At 39.9% G+C, this 25,544-nt stretch overlaps 1 protein-coding gene across 3 annotated transcripts in view; it reads left to right on the top strand.

Moving 5' to 3' along the window:
- The window catches only part of LOC149220267 (uncharacterized), a 519,697-nt gene that overhangs the window by 21,510 nt on the left and 472,643 nt on the right, over nucleotides 1-25,544 (top strand). For all 3 annotated transcript variants that reach the window (XM_089384738.1, XM_089384737.1, XM_089384736.1), the window contains exons 2-3: nucleotides 18,834-19,018; nucleotides 19,118-19,221. In XM_089384738.1, the coding sequence (XP_089240864.1) occupies nucleotides 18,834-19,018; nucleotides 19,118-19,221 (289 nt within the window). The remainder of the gene's footprint in view (nucleotides 1-18,833; nucleotides 19,019-19,117; nucleotides 19,222-25,544) is intronic.

The following is a 25,544-nucleotide window of genomic DNA, read 5'->3' as shown; positions in this document are numbered from 1 at the left end:
TTAAAAAAGCGCTCCTATACTTGAAGTCCTCATTTCCTTTCTAAGTTATAGATAATAGTTTCTGTGAAAGACCAACATATTGTGTATGATTCAGTTCTCATTATCATAGTTCCTCTAAGTTACAGATAGTAGTTTCTATGAAAGATCAGCATATTATCTTTAACTTCTCTTCAAACTTTCTTCATTCATCATTTATATCTAGCAACAAATGGCATTCTGAGATGTTCTAGTCATACATGTATTAAGAGTTAAAGACCAAGTTTTCCAGGTCCTTCATTTGAGAACACAACAAACAATAAGTGACAGTAAATAATATCTATTAATGTCTTAAGCACAATTTCCCCATAGCCAGGAAATTGGTTTCTTAAGGAACCACAGCCATAATGATAGGGGTAGAGCTCATGTTTGGTTTTTTCCCATGTGCTAAACTTTTATGTCTCGACCATCTTTTGCATTTTATGGTACATTTCCTGTTGTAAGTAGCTAAATTATGTTTTTAACTTTCTTTTTTAACTGCATCAACCTTTGGGGCATTGTTGCAGGCTCAACCCAAAGTGTGGACAAAGGGAGGGGAGGCTAACTCCTTGTGGACCTAATGGACTAATGTGGACCAGGATGGGAAATATGTGAAAATGGGTTATAATGAGCAAAGGGGAATGATGTATGTGGTGTTGGGAAGCGGAACCACGTAACCAAAATCAGGGTTTCCCATGTAGTGCCACTCCTAAAGCTAGTAGCCAATAAAAGAGATCCCACGGGACTAAGGATACAAGGCTAACCACCAAGTTGGACAAGGGGACAAGAGTACATACCAAGCCCATTCTTTCCGCCTAATCCCCCCACTAATTCATGCCCAAGAGTGTTCATGATAAGTAAGCAAAAATACCCAATTACATAATGAAAGCCATACCTTCAGGGTTTGAAGGCCCAACTTCAAACATGCGATCATAATAGATGGGCAAGGGCACATAATGTTTGGCTCAGGTGGCGGAGATGGTGGCACATCGATCTATTTGGTGGCTACAAGGGGCTGCTAGCTGCCGGTTGAAGACAATCTAAGAGAAAAATTCTCCTATGGGTGTCACCCACAGGTGGTGGGTAACAAGACCTTTTTTCTTTGTCTCTAAGTGCATAGGTTAAATGTCCATGGAGAGATAATATACCTATCAAGGATTGTGGCATCAATAGGTTTGTATTTATCAGGGATCTCCTTGAGGAGGTTTTCGAATCTTTGAGTATATCCCTTCATAGATTCTTTCTCAGTTTTAGTGGCTTGGAGGAATTTCTCAAGGAGGATACCTCCGTCTAAAGCTGTAGCCCATCTTTTGTTGAATGCTTGGTGAAAGGTATCCCAATCAAAAATGCTTCCTTGGGGCAAACTAAGGTACCAGTACCTAGCATTTCCATCAAAAATTAAGGAAAAAATCATCATAACTACATCTTCCTCCATTATTAACTTTGCACTCACTGCCTAGTAAAATTCATATATGTTTTTCTACAGTGGTAGCATTAGTGCCATTGAACTTGGGCAACCACTTGTAATACTTCTTAGATAAGGGATGCAAAGCATTAAGGATTTGGCTTAGATCTAATGGCTTGAATGCAACTACAAGCCATGGCTTATCCATGGTGAAAGGGGTGGTATTGTCTACAGAGAGATTTCTAACCACCAAACTAATAGGATTTATGGGAGATGTAGATGCTTCAGTGGTTTTCCTGGTAGTCTTCCTCTTTCTTGGAGCTACGGTATTATTGGAGGAACTACCAGGGGACTTGATAGGATTAGACTCAAGAGTAGCCAGAAGAGAATCTATTTTGTCATTTTGAATGTTCTCTTCAAAGAAGGTGAAGCTTAATCTTCAGATCACGAGGAGGTTGATTCAAATCCTCCCCAACAATGATGCCAAAAGATATTGCCTCAAAATCTAACAAGTCTTGTGAGGGTGGATCACAAAACAAGAGCTAGACCTAGGGACAACACTATGAGGTGTGGCCCATTGTTGCCACATCCACTACCTCCTGCTCTTTTGTTGATTTTCACCACTAAGGAGGCTTCCCTATATTAGGTCACCTGAAAGGATCTATCAAGTACAAGGGAAAATGTGACAAGATAGGCTTAAGGAGGGCAACTCTACTTAAGAACAGGGCTTAGCTAGCATAAAGAGGCAATTCACACACTCCAAAGATTACTAAACCTTGGCAAATGAGTAAGGGAATAAGAAACCCTAGGTTTGAAACCCTAGCTATCTATTTTGTAAGGGAGCAAAGCCAATGGTGAGAGCTAGTTGAAAGGTTCACCCATGGGATTGTCATTCACATTCTATAAGTGGGTAATGCATGTAATACTCTCATCAAGAGTTCATAGAATAATTTTCAACCATAAATTTACACACAGAAACCCTAGATAATCAACCATTTCATACAATAGCCACAAAATAGTAAAGATTTATCAAATATAAGGTACACTTACAAAATAGAATGTATGAACATGTCCTTTATTGCTCCAAAATGACATCTCCAAAGCCAAAGAATAGCTCCATTAGCAAAAATCCACCATAGATCACATCTCCACAAGATACAAGTCACGATTCATCTAGGCCAAATTCTATAAGAGGGCCGAAAATGTCACTAGTGATGATGTTGAAATGAGGTGAGCCTATCCTCTATTTATATGAGGATTTGGTCACCTAATTATGTCTACAAAGGCCCTAAAAACAAGTTTGATTACTAAATAACCTTGGGTTACAAGCCAACCCATTAACTAACATCAGATTATGCCTAATTGGCCCACACTTGTGAGCCGTAGGCTCTAAAATGCTGACGTCATCCATCATAAATGCTCCAATTGCCATGTCCAAGGGTGAAGAGGTGTCAAAGAATGTGTAGATGCATGGATCATCTAAAATTTGAGGGTTGGCCCTCAAATCCATCTCATTATCTCTTTTGGGGTCCCAAAATCTAACTGGGTTGTCATCAAGTGGTCTCCTTGGGTCTCCAACTGCTAAATGAGGCCTCCTTATCTCCAGCGCTAGGGCTTCCTTTGCTACAACAAGTCCTCCCTGGTCTCTTAATGGGAGACCATCCTCATCTGGGTTCTAAATCAACTCCTGCCCATCAGGTTGTGTCAAGGCCAACTTGAGGGGATATTGGGTCTAGTGGTGTCATCCTGAAGAATCCTAAAAACCAGGTTAAAGTTGACCAATATCTTGGGTCTTGGAGGTACTCCGGGACATGTGTCATCTGCTAGTGTTGCTAGGAGGTTCTAGACTCTCAACGCTGCACTTGTTTTGGCCAATGTATAGCTCTGAAGGGTCTGGGTACCTGTGGAGTGGGTGCCTAAGGCTTAGGTTGCTGAACCACTAGACATAAAACAAGGGTTATAGTGTAAGCAACCATCCATCAGAGAATAAGATCAATAATGCATCTAAGTGAACGAAACTTGAATGTTAAGGGCGATTTAATACTTCAAATAAGGTTTTGTTTCCAAAATCAAGACCATGATCTCGCAAAAGTGTTTTCTCCCTAGATAAGGGTGGCCAAAGGTCAACCCTATTAGGTGCTTCCAACCCCATAAGGGGAAGTAACAATTCCCTAGTCCACGCTTCAATTGATAGGTGTTAGTGAATAATAATGTGATAATGGAGGGGAGAAAACTTCATGGCCAAGTGCCATGGTGAAAGGGACCAGCTGATGGGGGTGTATAGATGTGAGAAGGGAGCATTCGTGGATGCATGAGTTACTAGCTTGACCTTGGTTTTTTCACCTCTCTTGTGCGCCTTTTACTTCTTCTTGATTATTCCTTGTATTACCACTCATAGCTCAAGGGTTAGAGCTTGCGTTGTATGATGTAGCGGTTTTATTACCCCTTAAAGATGATCCAGTTTATCGCTCATCGAGGTTGGCACATGTAAAGGTTCCTTTTTGAAGTAATGGAGCATCAAGTGCTTAGGTACCGGGTGATGGCCATATGAGGTAGGCAGAGCTCATGCTAGGCTTTTGCCCACATGCTAATTCTTATGTCCTGACCATCTTTTGCATTTTGATTTTCTTTTGTTTTGTTGTTGCCGTGATATGCTTTTTCCTTTTCTTTTCGCTGCATCAACCTACTAGGGCAAAGTTTCTGGGCCCTACTCAAGGTATGTGAACACATGAGTGCCAAATCCCCAAGAACCATTGATAAGTTGTACCCTAAGAATCGAGGTGAGATATGGGGCTTGTAATGTGGCATGGAAGTTGTTAAGTATGATATAAGGAAGGTGGGACATGCTATCGTAATCATGGCTTTCTAGGTAGTGCCCCTCCTATAAACCAAAAGGCCTTAAGGGAGGTCCCATTGCACTGGGGGTCAAAGATTAAGCCGATACTAAATGCCCAAGAAAAACAAGTATAAGCACTTGATTGCAAAATGATGAAAGTGCCTTTTAAATTGTAGCCCACCTTTATCCAAGTGCTAATGTCAGATGGTGAGAGGCACATGGTTGATGCAAGTGGCAGAGGCACATGACATATCATTGTTTAATGGTGGCTGGCAGGGGCTACTAGCTATCCGGCTAACCAACTCGGTGTCAAATGTAAGAGAAAAATTTCCTCGTATGGGTTTACCCATTTTTGTGGGTAATAGGTCCATATATAAAAAGTTACAACTATAGGAAGACATTGTACTTTTCAAAGCAGCAGTTGAGGATCAACTTTGCTTTGACACCAATGTTGATGTTCCATGTTTCTCAAAATTGTTAAAAGAGACTAAATATATTAATTATACAAAATGCTAGTCACAAAACATTAGTCCAAGGTATTATGGGGGTTGCACAATACCCTAGAGCATCAAGACAGAGAGGAATCACATCTTCATAAGCTAAGAAGAACTCTTAAATTATATCTTTTGTCTCTTTAAAAGAATGTAATAATTTCTATGTTACACCAACTTTTGAGGTACGTGGAGACATGTACCTAATATGTGTGGAGACCCTCCCCAATTTCAGGGTACATCTAGGTATCACAGGGTACAAAACAAAGTGGATCTTGTTCCAAATATATAAAAAATTATTAAATTACTAATGATTAAGCTTTGAAAATTTAAATTCAGTATTTTCCATTGAAACAGTGAAAACCAAGAAAGCAGTAACATGATAACATCACAATTCAATAGAAACATTCAAGAAATTGTCTGCAAGTGTGAGCTTTAGCTCCAAATGAATGCCCTATACTGATGAAATGCTCGACACTAGCAAAAATTGCATAGAAAATGGTAGAAATGTGTCAATTTAGGGTCTGTTATGCTTTAATAGAAGGCGAAAAGGAGGTGGACCAACTAGGAAAGAGTAGGATAAGATAAGAAAATTGTATTGATGTCCATCAACTGATCATAGAAGTAGGTCAATGGGGCATGCTACCCACCAAAATGGGTAACCCCATAGGAGAAAACTTTTCTCCTAATCTTGATAGCCAGCCGATTAGCCATGTAGCCAACAACCCCTCACTAGCTGATGATATGCCATTTATCTCCGCCACTTGCATCAACCATTTGCTTCTCACCCATCCGGCATGAGCACATGGACGAAGGTGTGTTGCCACTCAAAAGGTACTTTGATCATTTTGCAATTGGGTGCTTATGCTTGTTTGTTTTTGGGAATTTAGTATGGATTATTGGGTGACCTAGAAGAAGGATGGGTTTTGACGGTGATCTTGTTCTCTCACCTTAAATGGGGGGTTAGTCTTTGATCCTAGTCCAGTGGGGCCTCTCCTAATCACTTAATGGCTATAGGAGGGATACTACTAAGGAAGCCCTATTTGAGATAGCGTAGTTCCATCTATCCCTTTGCCATACTTAACACCTTACATCATGTGTTACAAGCCCTTATCTCACCTCCATTCTTCGGGTTCAACTGACCATTAATTCTTTGGGATTTGGCACCCATATGTCCACATATTTTGGTAGGGCCCAAAAACTTTACCCTGGGGGGTTGATGCAACTAAAAGAAACAAGAGTGAATCATGGCTACAACAAAATTAAAAGAAAGAATATCAAAATGCAAAAGATGGTTTGGGACATAAGAATTAGCATGTAGCCAAAAGCCTAGAATGAACTCTACCTCATTTGTTATGGCCATCACCTGATTCCTGAGCACATGTTGCTCTATTGCATCAAATGAAGGAACCCTTGCATGTTTCAACCCCGATGGGCAATAAACAAACTCATCATTAAGGGGTAATACAACTACTATTATCATTGAAAGTAATCTCTAACCTTAAGCTATGAGCAGCAATACAAGGAAAGATCAAGAAAAGGTAAAAGGCACACAAGAGGGTGGAAAAAAAAAAGGCTGAGTTGGTAACTCATGCATCCACGAATGCTCCCTCCTCACATCTATACACTTAGGATGTGGATCCCCCCATCAGTCGGTCCCTTTGACCATGGCACTTGGCCATGAAGTTTTGCCCCCTCCGTTACCATCATTATTATTCACTAACACCTATCAAGTGAAGGGTAGACTGAGGAAATGTTACTTCCCCTTAGGGGCTAGAAACAACTAATAGGGTTATCCTTTATCCACTCCTAGCTAGGGAGAAAACACCATTGCGAGTTCAAAGCCTTGATTTCGGAAGGGTATCCTTATATGAAGTATTAAATAGCCCATGACACTCAAGCTTGGTTCACTTGGATGCAATAATGATTTTTGTCCCTAATGACAACTTGCTTTCTCTAGAATTTGTGTTGTGATTGTCAGGTGGTTCAACAACCTATGTCCTGGGCTTCTTCTCCACAGGCACCCAGGCCATTAGAGAAGTATATTGGCACAAACAAGTGAAGTGTTGAGACTCTTGGGCCTACTAGCTCCACAACATAACACATGTTCCAGGGCACTTGCTGCACCTAGGACATTGTACCACTTTGCACTGAATTCGATTATTCTTCAGGATGACACACCTGGACCTTGTTATCCACCATTTTGTGAGTGATATCCCTAGGAGAAATTTTTTCTCCATGATGGTCCTTAGCCAACAACCAACAGCCCCTTGTAGGCACCAACTAGCTCGTTGTGCCATTTCTCTACCACCTGAGCTAGCCATGCGGTCCCTCACTCATCTGTCTTGATCGTATGTTTGAAGGTGGGCCTCCCAAACCTAAGGTATGCCTTTTCATTTGGTAGTTGAGAATTTTAGTTTACTTATCATGGAAACTCTTGGCATGGACTAATGGGGGGATTCAATGGAAAGAGTGGACTAGGTCTGTGCTCTTGTCCCCTAGGTCTCTTTTTGGATGTTAACCTTGAACCCTAGTCCCGTGGGATCTCTTTTACTGGCCTTTGAGTTTCTGGGATGGTATTACATGGGAAACCTCGATTTTAGATGCATGGTTCCGCTCCCCGATTCACACATATCACTCCCCTTCCGCTCATTATAACCCCTTTCATCGCTTCTCCCACCTGGGTCCACATTCCTCCACTGGGTCCACATAGGGTAATCACCCCCCTCCCCTTGCCCACATCTTGGGTCGGGCTTGGAATGATGCCTCGGAGGTTGATGCAGCTAAAAAGAAAAGAAATTGCATAATTCACCACATTCAACATGAAATTGTACCACAAAATGCAAAAGATGGTTGGGAAAAACACATTTAGCACGTGGGCAAAAGCCATTACATGAGCTCTTCCCCTTCTATGGCCATCACCCTGGTTCCTAAATTCCCTAGATGAGTCTCCTTTATCATTCAGGAACTCATGATTGTCCCAACCCCTGGTGGGCGATGAACTGCCCCACCTTAAAACAGGGCATCCACTGCTATATTTTGCACATCATGCTCTCATTCCTTTGAACCCCGAAAGAAAATCATAAAAGGCAAAAGGCATTCGAAGAAGGGTGGAAAAAGCAAGGCTGAGGTAACTCATGTACCACGATTTCTCCCTCCTACACATTATTTACCTAAGTGTGGGCTTCCCTTTTATACCCTTGTGCCATGGCATGTGACCCAGGTTGTTCCCCTTCACCCCCTTCTCTGTTCCATCATTGTATCACATGCCACCACCATTTGCAGGATGTACCATGAACATACCACACCCTTTAGAAGCAAAAAACCACCTAATAGGATGATTGGTTAACCGCTCTTGGAGCTTAGATACATTAGCACATGCCAAAGGCCACTATGGAAGGGCATTCCATTATGAAGTGCCCACTTGTTTTCCATGGTTTGTAAACTATTTTACTTGATTTCTTTAATGACTTGATATACTGGAAGGTATGGGGACGCATTGGATCTTATGCAGGATTGCAGATGGTCTCCATTGTGGGTTTGGTCTCCCTATACAGGGTCCTAACCCTCCAGAGGGGTACATTGGCACATGTAGGGTGTGTGTAGAGAGCCATGGGCCTCCACAGGAACAAACAACACTCCATGGATCCCCAGAATCATTTAGAGATTGCTTATGGTTCACCTATTGGACGAGGAAGATGCACCTGGTTCACCATGCCCAGCTGGCCCAACAGTTACATTATGCACTTGGCAAATGACCTAGGACCTATATGATGATGTGAGATCACTTATATCATCATCCGAGCCCTTGTGGATGGTCTACAGGCATCTTTGATTTATTTGGAGACCTGTGAGGACACTTGTGTGCCCCCACACCCATTTGAGAGCACCACATGTTTATTACTTGGAGAACAAGGGGCCAACCCCTTGTCCACTGCTTTTGGGAGTCCTATTTCACATTATGGCACCTATGGACTTCATTAGGCCTCCTCTAAGGCCCAACGACATGTATTATTGATCATTCGACCCCTTGAGAGGCTTACTCTTTTGATTTTGAGCTAGTTTGGTGGGCTTGTCACCAAAAGATTGTTATTTTGTACATTATTTTATTTTAGGGGTTCAATTAGGCCTCATTAGGCAAATCAAATTCATTTGGACATGTATAAATACAAGTGAGGTGATTTCATTTCATCATCATCACTTGGATTGGATCATATCTTCTTGTGATATTTTCGCTATCTTTTGTGGATGAAACTTTTTGGATGAATGGATGAATTTTGATGTTTGGTTATTCTTCTTTGTCTTGGAGCTTCTATGATTGGCATATCTTGGTGATTGGATATATTCATCTTACATGTAAGTACCATTTTAATGCTATTTTGATTCCTTATGTTGCTGCATTCATGATATTGGGATTTTCGCTATTTTAGGGTTAATTTGCTGCTTTTCTTGGAACAAAATTATGGAAATCGAATCTCTAAATAGTATTGTATCATGATTGGGCCATGTTTAAATGAATGAATGTTCCTAGAGACATCCTTGTCTTGATAAGTCACCAAATATTGTTGAACAAAGTATAAATGACCTTGAAGCTACTAATGCCCAACGAAGTTGTCTTTTAGGCCTCCTTGACAAGTGGAAATCAATCCAAACTCTAAATCTTCCATGACTTCATCTCTCCCAAAGGACAAAGCACTGGTCATCCTTTGGTGATCACTTTAAAGCTATTTTTTTTCACCTTCCCCTCTTTTCTAGGCCTAGCCTACATAGGTCACTAGGGCATCAATTATCTCACAATCTAGCCATCCAAATACTTCGATTTTTGGTCCACAACTGCGCTGGTGTGTCCTCCATAAGCCATCCAAATTTCATGAGATTCTGATGGTGGGATCTTGAGATATCGCAAGCCCTAGCTCGAAGACCAATTCTTGTCCTTGGTTTCCCTTAGGCTAGTAGCCTCATTGGGATCCTTGCATTGCCTTTCATTAAATATTCATTCTTTGATCCCTTTCTCCTCCCTAATTTGGTCAAACATATCATTGGTTGCTAAATCCTATCCCCTTGACTTAACCTTGGGTCCACTTGGTCCTGTGTGGTCCCATACATTATTAAGGTTGATTCTTCAAAGATCACTTGGAACCCAAGTTTCCACAAGAATTTTAGGGCTTAGGGATCTCCTTATTAAAGAAACATACTCTAAACCTATCCCTTGAAATTCTACTTAAGCCCTTCCTTGAGAGCCTTCCATCCTGCCTTCCAAGGCAGGTAAGCCACCATCTTGAGCCTCTCTTGTGAATAGGCTTCTAGGATCACCCCTCACCCTATCTTTGATCTATTCTTCTTCGTGATCTGTATTATACCAGGTCTCCTCCCATCGGTGGAAATCCGTAGAGAGTAGGGAGGTTTAGTTGAGGTGAAAGTGGGTTATTGCTCCATTGTTGCCCTTGACCTAGCAATTGTCCCTCTAGGATCCACCTTTAGGACCCCTGCTAGATTGAGCGGTAACAGACCCAACATGCCTCCAGGTCGGCCTTGGCAGCAATTGATGAATGACAATTGATTCAGGGCCCAAATGAGGATGGTTTCACCTTCAAAGACTAGGGATAACTAGTTGCACTTGAGAAGCCCTCAATGCTAAAGCAGCGGGAGGACACTTTGAGTAGTTGGAGACCCATGGAGACCACTTTGTGGTGCCCTAGCTGGATCTTGGGACCAAAAAAGAGCCATTGAGGTGAATTTCAAGGCTAACCCTCAAATCTTGATTTTTACACGCTTCTACATCATCTTGGACACCTCATATCACTTGGACATGGCATTTCAAGCTCACTCTTAGCATGACATCAACTCTAGGGAGCTAGTGGCTCACACATGTGGGCTGGGGAGGGAATTTTATGTTTTAGCTAGTGGGTTGGCTTGTAACCCAAGGTTGTGTTGAGATCAAACTTGTTTTCTAGGGGATTTTAGGCTAATTAGCACTCGCACTCCTCAGATAAATAAAGGAGAGGATCATTCATTTCTATCATCATTACTTGTGACTATTTTGACCCTCCTTGAGATTTTCGGCCCTCTTGTATCTTGGACAGGTGTGATCTATGGAGAAATTTGTCTATTGGAGCTATTTTCTTGGTATTGGAGAAGTTATCTTGGATCAATAGTGGATTATACATGCATTTTATCTTGTAAGTGAACCTTTTTCTTGATAATATTTTGATCTTATGTCTAATGTATGGAATGCATTGATTATCTAGGGTTTTTCTATTGCACCAATTATTGTTGAAGATTAATTGTAAAGAATCTAGATATCATCATTGTATGCATTACTCATATATGAAATGTGAATGATAATCTCCTTGGTGAATCTTTCTAATAAGCTCTCTCAAGTGATATTGATCCCCCACAAAGATAATGGTTAGGGTTTTGTGCTAGGGCATCAAAACATCCCTACTCCTTTGCAAGATTTAGCTAATTTGTCACACCCATAGACCCCATTAGCCCAAGGACTAGGCATTGTCCTTGTCAATTTGGTGATCAAACCTCATTTTATCCATAAACTTTAATTTCACTCTCTTTCTCTCTCCTAATTTTGGCCACGTTAAGGATAAGCGACCTAACTAGGGCATAATGCAAATTGGCTTAGAAGATGAATTTTGGGTGGTGGAAGGATTCAACATCGAAAGAAAATTTGGTTGCCTCAAAATCAACCTTTTTTGGTGGCTAATCTTTCCATTTTAAGCCTTAATTCTCTTTAGCTAAGCTTCAACTTGAGGACCTTTTTGAATGTTTCTTGTGCTATTGTCTTGCTAAGATTCATTGTTTGGACACCTTTTCTTGGCGCATTGACCTTAGAATATTCCATTTTTCTTGCTATTTATCAAGCCCTAGGTCTAGCGTGCCCTAATTTGGCCTTTCTAGAGAATGTGAGTTGCCCTATTTCCCTTGGTTGGGCCTTGTACTTAAGAAGAACTATCCTCTAATAGCCTCTCGTGTCACTTTAACCTTTCAAACCTAGAATATATCTCATAGGTGACCTATATACCGAGAAGCCTCCCATTGGTGAAAATCCATAAAGAGTAGGGGGTAGTGGCTATGGTGACATTGGGCCGCACCTCATTGTTGTCACTTAGTCTAGTGCTTGCCTTATAGAGCACCCCTCTACAAGACCTTCTAGATTCAGAGGCAACATTTCTGGCTCCATTGCCGGGGAGTATTTGAGTCAACCTCCTTGTTATCCGAAGTTTGAGCTTCATGTTCTTAGTTGAGCTTATCCCATAGAGAAGGATAAATATGCTCATCTGATGACTCCATTGGAAGAACAAAGACATAATTCTTAATTGAGCTTCAAAGTCTAAATGTTTGTAGGGTGAAGCAAGCATCTCTTAGGGAATTTTGAATTCACCCTAGCGACTTCCCATTTAATTATCATGCAAGACTCAATGCAATGGCTCCTTGGGATTTGCATTAGATTTTCCCTGCTTTGGATGTCAAGGAAATTCGGGATATCAAAATTATTGTGATACAAAATCTATGACAAATGTCTCTAAATTTGATGGTGATCCTTCTTCAACTGTAGATCATGTTGCCAAGTTTGTCAAGTATGTTTCAGATATCAACATAGTTCATGAGGACGATCTCATGAGGTTTTTCATTAATTCCTTTGGGGATGATCAACGAGATTGGCTTAAACATTCTTGTAGACCTAAAAGCATCCCTTCTGTTAAGGTATTCATTGAAGAATTTCTTAAGTATTGGGGACCAAGGTGTCGTTTTGAAGTTGTCCTTCAAGAGTTGACCATGGCTCTCCAAGAGGAGGGTCTCCTCAATTATATTGAAGAAGTCGAAGAAGATCATTACCATTCCAAGGAGAACATCACCCTTGATTATCAAGTAGATCATATTGAATAGGATCCTGATCATTCTATCAGTGAAAGAAATAAGGGATGTGATGAAGAAGAATACCATGAGCAAAAGGAAGAGTCCTTTCTAGATCATCAAGATGAGCACATTGGAAATGATCTTGAAGATGGTCTAGAAAGGGAGCATAGTAAGGATCATGCTGATGATGGTTCTTTGGCAAGTGAAGTTGAGGCAAGCCCTATCCTTTTCATGGATGTTAAATTCGATGATGTAATGCCTGAAGACCTTGAAAAGGGTGATTCCATTAATTCCCTGGAAGTTAACATTTGTGATTTCCTATATATAGAAGGGAAGTGGGATATGAGTAGCAATCATTTTAACAAGGATCTGATTTAGGATATTGATGATGATGTTAACAATAATCTTGTCTTGCCTTATACTCCATATGATCATCAATGTATTTGAGCTTTCCTTAGATCTTCCTGTTGGCGTCCCTTAGTCGTATTTAGGTCACATAAATTTTGAACATAATGAACAAGCATTGGTTGACCCTTTTGAATTTGATTGTTGTGATGAGCATCTTGGTTATCAAGATCTTTCCTGCCAACCATCTCCCTCACTCCCAGCATGTCCCTAAGGGCATCAATGAGAGTTATATGCCTGAGATAGCTCTTGAGCAAAAATTCCTGAGCTTGGTCATTTATTACTCCATGTTTAGGCTACGAGAGAGGATCTAATGGTGCAGACCTGATTCTTATTTTCCCTCTTCATTCGTGACTCCTCTTCATGATCCATGGCCTATTTATTTTCCACCTCTCACCCTTATGATATGGCATGTGAGTATTATCCTTGGTTTTATCCCATGATTAGACAAAGGGGCAAGAGGTGTGGCATTGATCTAATGATACGCTGGCTAGATTGGTTACATGATTATAATTAAGCGATGTAATATGTGGTAGCATGAAATAAGTAGTTGCATGGCATATTGTGTGAACATTCTAGAATCTTGCATTTCATATCATGTTTCATGCTAGAATAGATTGCATGTAGAATACATTTTATTTTCTATTTGGATATATTATTTTCATATAAAACATGGGTGATACCCTACACCCAATAATTTTCACTTGAAGATGTTGTTTTGACCCTATGAGGTACTAGCCTTGGGGATGGCAGGGCAAGTTTTGATCCCGGAGCTAGGGCTTGGCTTTTCTCCCAACTCCACTGTCGGAATGGCTTCAAAATTGGAGGAGAGTTTGAGGAAAGGCTAGTGTAGGAGACCCTAGGAGATCAAATTTTTTTGATGGCTAGCTTGTCGGGAAATTGATGCCCTATGTACCCCAACTTGGCTAGACTTGGAAGGAGGTGAAAGAATATGAGTTTTAGTGACCACCCTTGGTAGATCAGTGCCTTAATCTTTGGGAGAATGGAGTCTATGATGAATATGAGTAGGATTTCTTGGTTCCTAGTCAAGGAGGCCTCAAGATCACTTCGCTTGCCTTCTAGGTCGAGAAGAAGCAACCTTGCAGGTTTTATACTTCGATGTGCAAGAGGAATGACTTATCAAGGTCAAATTCTTTGATAGAATTACCCCTAGGAGATTTCACTCATATTACATGGCCCATACATTGAGAGATGCTATAATAGAGACAAATTCCACAATTTTAAGCAGTAAATGCATGCAACAATTAGCCCTAGAACAACGAAAATCCCAGTCCAACGTATATGACAAAAATAAACAAGAATAACATTAAAAGGCATGTACTTACATGTAATAGAGTATATCCAACCATTCACAATTGACAATAGAGAAGCTCCAAGAGAAGATAGACCAATATCCACACATCAAAATTCATCCATAAAGCTCCAATTCATCCTCTAGAAAAAGTGCGAAAATCTCAAGAGAGAGAAGTGATCCAAACCAAAGTGATGATGAGAAAATGAGCTCATCTCACTTGTATTTATACACAACTTAGGAGTTCGAATTAGCCTCCTTGGCCTACATAAGCCCCAAAAATAAAATAATGTTCTAATAATATAACTTTTGGTGACAAGCCCACCAAACTAGCTCATAAATGAAAAAGTAAGCCTCTCAAGAGGTCAAATAATAATCTATGCATGTCGTAGGGCCCTCTAAGAGGCCTAATGAGGTCCATGGGTGCCACAATGAAGAATAGGACCCTCAAAAGCAGTGGACAAGGGGTTGGCCCCTTGTAATAACCTGTGATGCTCCAAATGATATGTGGGGGCACACAAGTGTCCTCATGGGTCTCCAAACAGATCAAAGATGTCTGTAGATCGCCTACAAGGGCTAGGATGATGGTGTAGGTGATACCACATCATCGTGCAAGTCCTGAATCATCTGCCAAGTGTATGGTGTAGATCTAGGGCCAACTGGGCATGATGGATCAGGTGCATCCTCCTCGTCCAATAAGTGAACCACGAGCAATCTCTGAATGGCTGTGGGGATCCATGGAGTGCAATCTGCTGTTGTGGAGGTCCATGGCTCTCAATGCTCACCCTACATGTGCCAATGTAGCCCTCTGGAGGATTAGGACCCCGTATAGGGAGACCAAACCCAAGATGGAAACCATCTGCAATTCTGCATAAGATCCAATGCGTCCCCTAGCCTTCCAGTACAACAAGTCATTAGAGAAATTGAGTAAATGAGCTTACCTAATCATGGACCACAGGTGGGGACTTCATAACGGCCTGCCCTTACATAATGGCTTCGAGATGTGCCATTGTCTCCTAAACTCCAAATGGGGTTAACCAATAATCCTATTAGGTGGTTTCTACTTCTAAAGGGGATAGAATAGTCAAGGTACATCATTCAAGAGGTGGTGGCATGTGACAGATAGGTGAATGAAGTAGGGAATGAGAAGGGGCAGCGCTGGGTTACATGTTGGGGTACAAGGGTCTCGGTAACTAATAAGAGGGAAGCCCACACTTGGGTTTATAATGTGTAGGATGGAGCAATCGTGGTACATGAGGTGCCTCGACCTTGATTTTTCCACCCTTCTCTATATGCCTTTTGCCTTTTTATGATTGTTTTTAATTAACTGCTCGGGGCTCAAGGAGTTAGAGCATGATGTATAAGATATAGCAGTGAATTTCCCCTTTCAAGGTGGGGCGGTTCATCGCCCACCAGGGGTTGGGACAATCATGGGTTCATATATGATGAAGAAGGCTCATAGAACCTATAAGAATCAGGGTGATGGTCATGATGATGGGGTAGAGCTCATGTATTGGCTTTTTCCCACGTGCTAAATGTATTTGTCCCGACCATCTTTTGCATCTTGTGGTACATTTTCCTGTTGAATGTAGCCATATATGCTTTTATCTTTCTTTTGCTGCATCAACCTTCGGGCTTCATTCTAGGCCATGACCCAAGTTGTGGGTAAGGGGAAGGGGCAAGCTAACCCTATGTGGACCCAATGGAGGAATGTGGACCTCGGCGGGAGAAATGATGAATAGGGTAACAATGAATGGAAAGAGGGTAATATAAGCGGACAAAGGAGCAAGACCACGCAATTAGAATTGGGGTTTCCCGTGAAATACCATCCCTAGAACCAAAGGGTTAGTAAAAGAGATCCCACAGGACTAGAATCCCAGGTTAATTCCTAAAAGGGGTCTAAGGGACAAAAGCACAAACCTAGCCCATTATTTCCACTGAATCCCCCCATTAATCCATGCTTAGAAGTGTCCATGATGAGAAAATTACAATACTCAATTTCTAAATGACAAGGCATACCTTTAGATTCGGGAGGCCCACCTTCAAACATATGATCATGGCAGATGGGCGAGGGACCACATGGGTGGCTCAGGTGGTGGACAAAATGGCACAATGAGCTCGTTGGTGTCTGCAAGGGGCTGTTGACTGCCAATTGAGGACCATCTTGGAGAAATTTTTTCTCCTAGGGATATTACCCCACAAAATGGTGGGCAACAGGCCCTGGGGGTGGGGGTGTGGCAGGAGAGAGGAGTGTGTTAGCCTAGAGAGAGAAGGAAAGAAGAGCATTGTTCATAACAGGGATCAGGGAGACAATCAAGTGGCGATTCAAGGGGAGTAAGTTTTGGCTAGAAAGAACATAATCAACAACATTCACCCCTTTGCCATGAAGTCGACGTGTGAAAAAGTGGGAATTTGGGAAATAGGGGAGCCCATTAAGGATCCACAATTCATGAGACTTTGCTAGTTGTAAGAGTCGTCAGCCATAGGGTGTGAGAGGTCCCAATTCATCATTTATAACATCCCATGAAACCCCATTGACGCTGGATCTATCTCTTGGGTATAGAATACATCCTCCAATCATTCATGGAGAGGAATTTGGAGGGCTCTGGTGTGGGCATTGAAGCCACTTAGAACAATAACTTTCCTAGCTGCAGAATAATGGGTGATACTGGCATACAAATCTAGATAGTGATATCTGTCAAGGTCATGAATAGCAAACGATGGAGATGTTGGAGTGAAGTGAGTGTAATGTAAATGTCCCTAGGGAGTGGGGAGACATGTCTAACTCAAACCCACATAGACCTAGCAAACTCTCTGTGGCCACCAAAAATATTCTGCTCTGGAGGGAGTCTCTAACAAAACAAGCAACTTTGTTGGAGCCCCTAATACCACTAGAACTCCTTGCCTCCTGTCTGCATGCTGAGAATTGATGGTACTCTATGATGTCCAGGAGAGGTCAAACAGGGCTGTCACGACTCACGAGTCTTGGTGATGAATATGACATCTGATGACCTGAAAACATTGAACATGAGACCTGGTGATTACCAGAAAGATCCTTTGCCATTCCAACAACTGATGGAGATGCCTGCACTTTGTCCTTTCTCCTGTCTAGACAAGGTTATGATAATAACCTTCACATCTTGGAAGGGACTAGCAGCCTTTAGATGATAGGTGAAACTCTTCATTACTTTTCATTCAAGAGATGCTACTAATTGCCTCAGGTTGTTCACTGGTTGATATCCAAGTTGGATTTTGGGAGATTTCATAGTATAAATACAAGGTATACATAAGATTCTTGAAGTTACATAAAATTTTACATATTGCTTTACTGGATATACCAAAATATAGCAGTGATCAATAATGCATAACTCTATCGAAGTGTTGATAACAGGCTTGAAACACTAGAACATTAACTTTCTATAGCGAGTCAACTTTTGTGCTGAAATCCTGGAGCAAGTTTTGAAACATGAAAATATGTGGTAATATTTGAGTGTTCTGCGTTTTAAGCCTAAAATCTGAAGGACTTGAGTGCATTTATCATTTATGTTGAATTGGGTTGATAATGAGTTTTAACTTTGTTTCACAAATTCCAATATATAAAAACATCTGCATGCCTTTTGATAAAAAATTGGGCCTTATTTTGAGCCTTGTTATTTTTCAGATCTCTCTGATGTTCTTGTACATTTTAGCTATGCTTTACAGTAGTTGATAAGTATACAAAAGGGGTTAATTACCTTTTTGGAGATATATAGTGCCTGACTTGCTCTTGTGTTAGGTGTTCCAAGTGAGCATGTTGGTACCTTGTCAGTGCCACTGGATTTTCCCCTCTTCCTTTTTTTTCTGGATGGAAGACAGTAGCAACTGCCTGCAGAAATACCAGCTGGTAACCCTAAGAGACAATGAGATTTTATCTCGAGACCTCTGTGAACTTTCACACAAGAACATCTACCAATCAAGCTAACCCTTGGGGCTAAACAATTGATTACCTATACATATGCACACTTCGTTTTCATCATTTGCTAGCTACTGCACTATCCCACAGATATATAATATTTACTGTGCTTTCTTTAATTTTTCTAATATTTAGAGAGGACAAGCCATATGCAATCCTTTAATGTAATGCTCCTACTATAACCTCAATTCCGTAGATCAGTTTTGGTCATTGTAATGATTATCGTAATTTGTATTTCATTTTAACATAGAAATTAATCCATATTTTGAAGCAGCATTACCTTGCACTTACATTTTGGTGGATTTCGTTTTATTTATTTATTTATATTTAGTTCAGATGTAATAATGAGTTGAAAGTAAAACAGTAGTTTTATTGACTCTAAAATTCATAGGTTATGATAATAATTTGTACCTTTTTATCTCGATGGGTATCCTTATAGCTAAGTCAATAGTTTGCTATAGAATCTCTGGTTTGGTACTTCTGTTTTATGCTTGGTTTACCTATATAGTAATTAAAGTCTGGTAAATGGGATATTTGATTTTCAGGGTTTGGATATTCTTATGGACGGGGATGAACATATACTTGGACGAGCAGTAAAGGAGACAAGATGCCAATTTGAATCACCAAATGTCAGTGGGAGGCACTGTAGAGTTTACAGGAAAAAAGTGGTGCTTGAAAATGCTGAACAGTCAACTGGCACTTGTTATTTTGTTTTTCTAAAAGATTCCAGGTACAGGAGCATGTGAAATCATCTCAATTATACCGATCTGTAAGAAATGCATTATCGTATCCCATAATTCATCATCTGATTGTTTGAGTAATTGTATAGCTCAAATGGAACATATCTTAACTGGGAAAAGCTAAAAAAGGATTCTCCAGAAGCACAAATTCAACATGGAGATATCATATCTTTGGTTAACCCACCAGATCATGGTAAGATCGATATTCAGTTTTTTCTTAAATTTCACGTGCTGTTTCATTCTAAATCTTTCAAAATTCATGAAATAATTACAACATTGGTCTTATTATCTAGGAATTTACTGATCATGATAAAATTGGTTCTTAAATACTTAATATTCATACTTTATATAGAAAGTTAATGCAATTAAACTCCCAGATCCATAACATTGTGACACTCAAAGAGGACTAGAGAGTTGAAATCAATTGCAACTTGTTATCTCACAAACTAGCACCTTTAGATTAAAGTGCAAAAGATTGGTACTAGGATATTGGCTACTAAATAGGGGCTACCCACTGTCACCTCAGTAACTCTCCCTCTCAGTTTAGGTTGGCTCTTCCCCAACACAAGGGTGGTATCCCTAAGTAGGATTGCTAAGACAATGACAAGGAGGTTGAAGGTGATGTGAAGAGATAGCTTAGCAAAGTGACACTCAAAGAGGACTAGAGAGTTTGAAATTAATTGCAACTTGTTACCTCACAAACTAGCACCTTTAGATTAAAGTGCAAAATATTGGTAGTAGGATATGGACTACTAAATAGGGACTACGCACTGTCTCCTCAGTAACTCTCTCTCTCAGTTTAGGTAGGCTCTTCCCCAACACAAGGGTGGTACACCTAAGTAGGATTGCTAAGACAATGACAAGGAGGTTGAAGGTGATGTGAAGAGATAGCTTAGCAAAACATTGTTTTTGTAGCATAGTAAAAACAATGGGGTGATGGAGGACAAGGATTAGTGTCTATTCAATATTGGGAAAATGGAGTCAAGGGGCTAGACCAAGAGAGTGATTTGTAAATGACTAAGACAAATGCCACAATAAGCCTTAATGTGTTGTTAAATAATGAAGAAATACTCTTGGAGGGGCCGTAAAAGTGTCACACTCAAACAATGGTATGATGATGTGTCCTACAATGAAGCGTTAGACTCGCAACAACTATTCGATACAAGCAAGCTAATGCATACATTAATAGAACAACAAAGGAAAAAGAGGGGAACTCACATAAATCCCTTCCAACATGGTATATACACACTTCTCCAGGGATTCCTAAGCATGTTTTTAACAAGTGATTTTTAACATACATTAACAAGAATTAGAGATGACAAATATTAGCTTCACATATAAAAGAAATAACCTAATAATCTCCAAAAGTTTTTTGTTAGATATTCATCAAAACCCCAAGAGGAGAAACTCCTCACAAATCCAACCATACCCTCACATGGAGAGAGCAAACCCTTGTATAGGTTTGAGCTCATCTCCTTTTACAATAAAAAAGCGATGGTCTAGATCTGTTAGTTCTCCAAGGAATACAATAAAATATTACATTTCTAATCTCCTCTTCAAACTCCTTACTAAAAGTAGAAATGAGCTATTAAGTTCCACTTTCCTCTCCCAAAAGAAACAATAAAATAATCATCCTCTTCTTCAAGGAAAACAATGTAGTAATGTTCTCATCCAACTAACTCCCTGAGAGATTTTATTGACAATAAAATAATAGAGTTAGTTAGTCACCACCTCCAAAAATAGCTATTAGAAGGCAGGGTGCTTCCTTTAAGTAGTTAACCATGTAACCACCTCCAAGAAACAATAACGAATCTTTTAACATGTGCGCCTTTCAAGGGAAGGTTTTCCATGTGTGAAATGGGGCTTAAAGTGGGGAGGAATCAGGGTTTGACACCATTAATGTTCTTCCACTAATACATCTCCAATAGATGTGCTACAAATTTTCTAGAGGCATGTGTGACTCTAGCCAACTCCTTCAAGCTAGAGTGCTTCTTAAAACAACTCGATAGCACTGATTTTAATGTGTAACAAACTCCCATGTGGGTGAGGAGTAAGGAGTCAACAAGCTATAAAATAATCTTTTTACAACCTTTGAAGCATGTGCATGAATAAGCACCTTGACCTAGCAAATAATATAATAATCTTTGATTAGGAGAGGGGCCCTTGAAGAATGTTCCAAGAAATGTGCCCAAAAAAAATGTTCTAGGGTTGTTGTAACTTCCTTAAATAAATAATAGAATAAACCCAAACAAGAAGTGCACCCTATTGTTGCTCAAATGGCACAGGCATGGTGCGACAATGACTCAGGTCGGGAGCTGTCACTCTGATTCCCGACCTCTCCGTTCTAGCTATCTCCCAACAACAAGCATAGTTCCTATGGAAGATGGAAATGCAAGACCTATTGGCAATCAACAAGTTTGGGAGACACGATTGAGTGGCGTAGCCATTTGGTTGATTTTAGCAAGTTATGAGATTAGATTGAATTATTTATGAGACCAGTGCCTTATGGAGTCAACTAATTGCTTTAGATCAATTAGATACCAGGTGACTGAATGAACAATCGTTGCTTAAGGAATGCTTATCTATCCTATATGCTATGCAAATTCTATGACCTACGTGAATTGCAATAATCTTGATTGATTTTAATTATATGCCTAGCTAAATGTATCTTTCCTCTTAACTATTTTGAAGCTAGTCTCTAGAGTAGGTTATGAGAAAGAAGCCAAGGGGAAGCAAGCAAAGGCTTGGTTAACGATACCTCCCTTAGGTTCTAGCCACTTGATGCCTCCGACGCTGTAGAGACTGTGGCTTTGATGACTGCAAGGTCACTGTGTTTTACCACTAAAGAGGTGCTAAGCTCCTCAAGCTAGATGAGAAAGGTGGTTCTATTCTCTATCAACCACGCTTATGCTTGGAGGTAAGTTATTAATGCAAGACTAATCCTAGAATGCAATGCAAGATGATGTGAGTGATCTTGAGTTAAAATTGCTTGTTATCTTAAGTACTTAATTATGATTTACCTTATGACAAAGAGTACTTAATCAATGAATGAGAAGACAATCTTATATACAAAGATAAAGTTGCTCAATTTACTTATTGCCAATGACATACAAGAGACATCCAAGATGTAATTGCCCAACAAGATAGATGCCCTTCACAATGATAGAATTATCTTTCACAATAGATATGAACCATAAATCTAATGACAATTTGAGCACTTATCCACCTAGAACAATTAGCCGATGATTCTTTGTAGACAATACAAGATGCCAATGAAAATTACTCAAAAGAGACAATAAGATTATCAATGCTCTTTAGACAATTAGAAGCTTTCCAAGTTATGTCAACAAGATAATGCCAATTTTGAAATTAGATTCCTCAATGCCAATGTGTAAGAGAACAAGAGATACCAATATCCAATGAATTCTTAGATTTATCCACTTAAGCAACCATTCAAAAAGATTATTGGATTATGTCAAGTGCTTTAGAGAGTGAGCTTATTAGTGCAAGTTTGAAACTTTGAAACTTATGCAACTCACAAGAGACAACAATGTGTTAGTGCTCTTATTAACAATTGTCAAATCACTTGATATAAACAATGTTCCTTTCCACGATGAGCAATTCTTATCATTAGAGCATGAGCAAATGCAAATCCCTATATCACTTGTGTTCAATGAGCAATAATCAGACTTCTATGACAACAATAAATTAATTTAGATTGGAGCACTTAAGATGCAAGATATGAGATGCTTATGAGTACCAAAATGCAAATGATTCAATCTACTATCAAAACCACTTTGCCAAAACCAAAATCTTCAATGGATCAATTTCTTTAGATGCCAATGTCACTGTTATATCTCAGACCTTAATGCTTATGACAGTCATCAAATTCTCATGAAAAGAAGCCAAACAGTGAATGCCCACTAGATGTAATTAAATTATTAATGCATTTGACAACTTATGAGTGAACTTTATGCCAGTTGGATGAAACTTTTACCACTATTAGGAAATGTTTAGATGGCTGCAATATGAAACAGTGGGGAAGCAAGGGTTTCAGAGGCAAACCAAATGGGCCTTAGGCCTTGAAGATCACTAGTAAACTTTCCCACAATTCCTCCAATGGAGAGGCCACCTCCAATCAAAAAAATATAACTCCAAATCTCTGCAAACAACCAATGTTAGAGAAAAAAATTCAGAGATAATCCACTGTGAGGTAGAATGAGGCTAAGAGGGGGGGACGCACCAAGGAGAAGAGGCCGAATAGGCCTGCGTTGAGGTGAGGGAGGCCCTACAGGCTTGCGGCCCCAAGTGAGGAGCCTCTAAGGCTCATGGCAAGCCCTCCAAGGGCTACCGTTTGGCTAGAAAGGAGGCCGAGGTCTTTCTTGGTCTGCGACAAGGAAGGGACAACCCTAAAGGGCTTATGATGAGGAGAGGAGGAGGCAATGGAGGGATAAGAAGGGCTGACGGAGGGGCTAAGAGAGGCAGCGAAGGAGAGGAGAGGCCTTAGAAAGGCCACAACAAGCCTCCTAGACGTTGCGACTTAGGAAAAGAGGAGGCCGAGTGGAGAAGGGAGATGGAGGGAGATGGAGGGAGATGGAGGGCTATTAAGGCCCGTAGCCAGGCCTAAGAGGCCTTAAGAGGCTTACCGTGGGGGTAACCAAGGAAGGACGTGGCCCTTTAGGGTTGCGGCTAGGCTAACAAGGACAACGACTAGGGCTAGGAGGAAAACGCTGGGCTTAAAAGGCCCTAAAAAATATCAAACCCTTGCAAAAATCGAATGATTGCTTCAGATCTTCAATAATCGCCCAAATCACTGCAAATTCGCTGAATACTGACCTTTCAAATTTAATGGAGACCAGATCTTACCCCCAAGGGCCTAGATCTAGTTCCAAACCCCAACAAAATTCTTGAATAGCTTGAATCTCACCTGCACAAAATGAAATTATTTTTTTTCCAAAAAACTCGATATATACAAAAATTAAAAATAAAACCCCAGAAACCTCAATAGCCGCAAACAAGGGTTAGGAAATAATTTACAAACAAAATTATATACAAAAATTATTTACAAGTCTTTACAAAAAAATATACAAAGTTTGTAAGAATAATTTTTTGAGAGAAATAATTCTTTAATTAATAACAATGGCTCAATGTATTTCGAAAGTTGGAGTTTTAACCAAAACCTTTAGCAAAGTTAGAAAATCATATAAAAATTCCTGAAGCCCAAACAAGGTCAGCTCTTCTCTGAAGTCTGTAAACTTGGAGCCCAAGGGTCGGTGTACCTTCAAATCTCTATATATTTTCTCAAGCAAACTTGTTTACATATGGTGAATCGGATCACCTAAGATACACCCAAAATCTACCAATAAAATTCTCTTATCACCGACAAATGCAATAACAAGCTTATGTAAATATTCGGCACAATATGGGAAAACACATAATTAGCACATACCACAGACCAATAGACAAAGAACACCATGAACTGAACCCCAAAGTCCTTTTATTATGATATTCAGACGTTCCTAGCATATCAATGGATCAATACCGACGTTACAAAATTTACATTGACCAAAGATATCAAAATAGAAGCAAAATGACTTCTATTTATAGAGAAATCCCTACAAGTGGAAAATAACGGCTAGTTGGCTTGATCCTTGTCAAAATAATCTCGACTGTTGATAAATATTTGATCATCTTTTAATCTCTGCCGTAAAAAATATTTATTTTTGGGGAATTTTCAAATTTCTCATAAAACCCATTTTTTATTAATCCAAAAATAAATTTTTGGATTAATTTCCTTAAAAAATTGACCTTGACTTAACCACCAAGCTCCAAGGGCTTAATTTTTCTTTAAAAAATCCATTTTTGCCTTGGTGGGGGACCTCCAAAAATTAACTTCTTTTTGACCCACAATTTTTTTGGTCATTTTCCACTTGGAGAAATTAATTTCTCTAAAATTATTTTTTTGAATCTAAATTAATTAATTTTCTGGCTTAGGATTTAATTTTATTTTTGCCAGAAAAATTAATTTATTGACACGCTACCTTGTCCGCAGATATTTCGAAACGAATAGTTTTATCAGCAGTCATTTCTTTTTCCTGAAGACAGAGTAAGAAGGTACGGCACCGGGGATTTGAACCCCGTGACTGATCTTCCCTTCAAAGGCGTTGATCGAAGTCGGCCCGTTCATCAGTTCATCATATTAGATCAAAAATAACTTTCTTTTCCGTATACTCTCCCTGGTATCGGTTGCTTATAGGAGAGAATCTATTTAATAAATTTTTTGAATACCTGCTGTCAATGTTATACTTAATTGATTCATACCAACCCAAAGCTTCAGTTCTATAATTGTTAAAGGGAGTTCCTATCTCCAAGCAATTTTTGGAATCGATTTGGCTCAATTGTTTGTTGATTATTTGATACAAGAGGGGATTAATTATCTTTTCCACCCTCAGATACTTTAGCCATAATGTCTGATTGCGAGGGACAATGCACTACAATATTTTTTACATTAGATAT

Source organism: Pinus tabuliformis, chromosome Q (genome assembly GCF_031772625.1).
Source record: "Pinus tabuliformis cultivar Carrire ecotype Pingquan chromosome Q, CPIR1, whole genome shotgun sequence".
NCBI lineage: Eukaryota > Viridiplantae > Streptophyta > Pinopsida > Pinales > Pinaceae > Pinus > Pinus tabuliformis.
The sequence above is the reverse complement of the archived record's forward strand: the minus strand, read 5'-3'. Positions and strand labels throughout refer to the sequence as shown.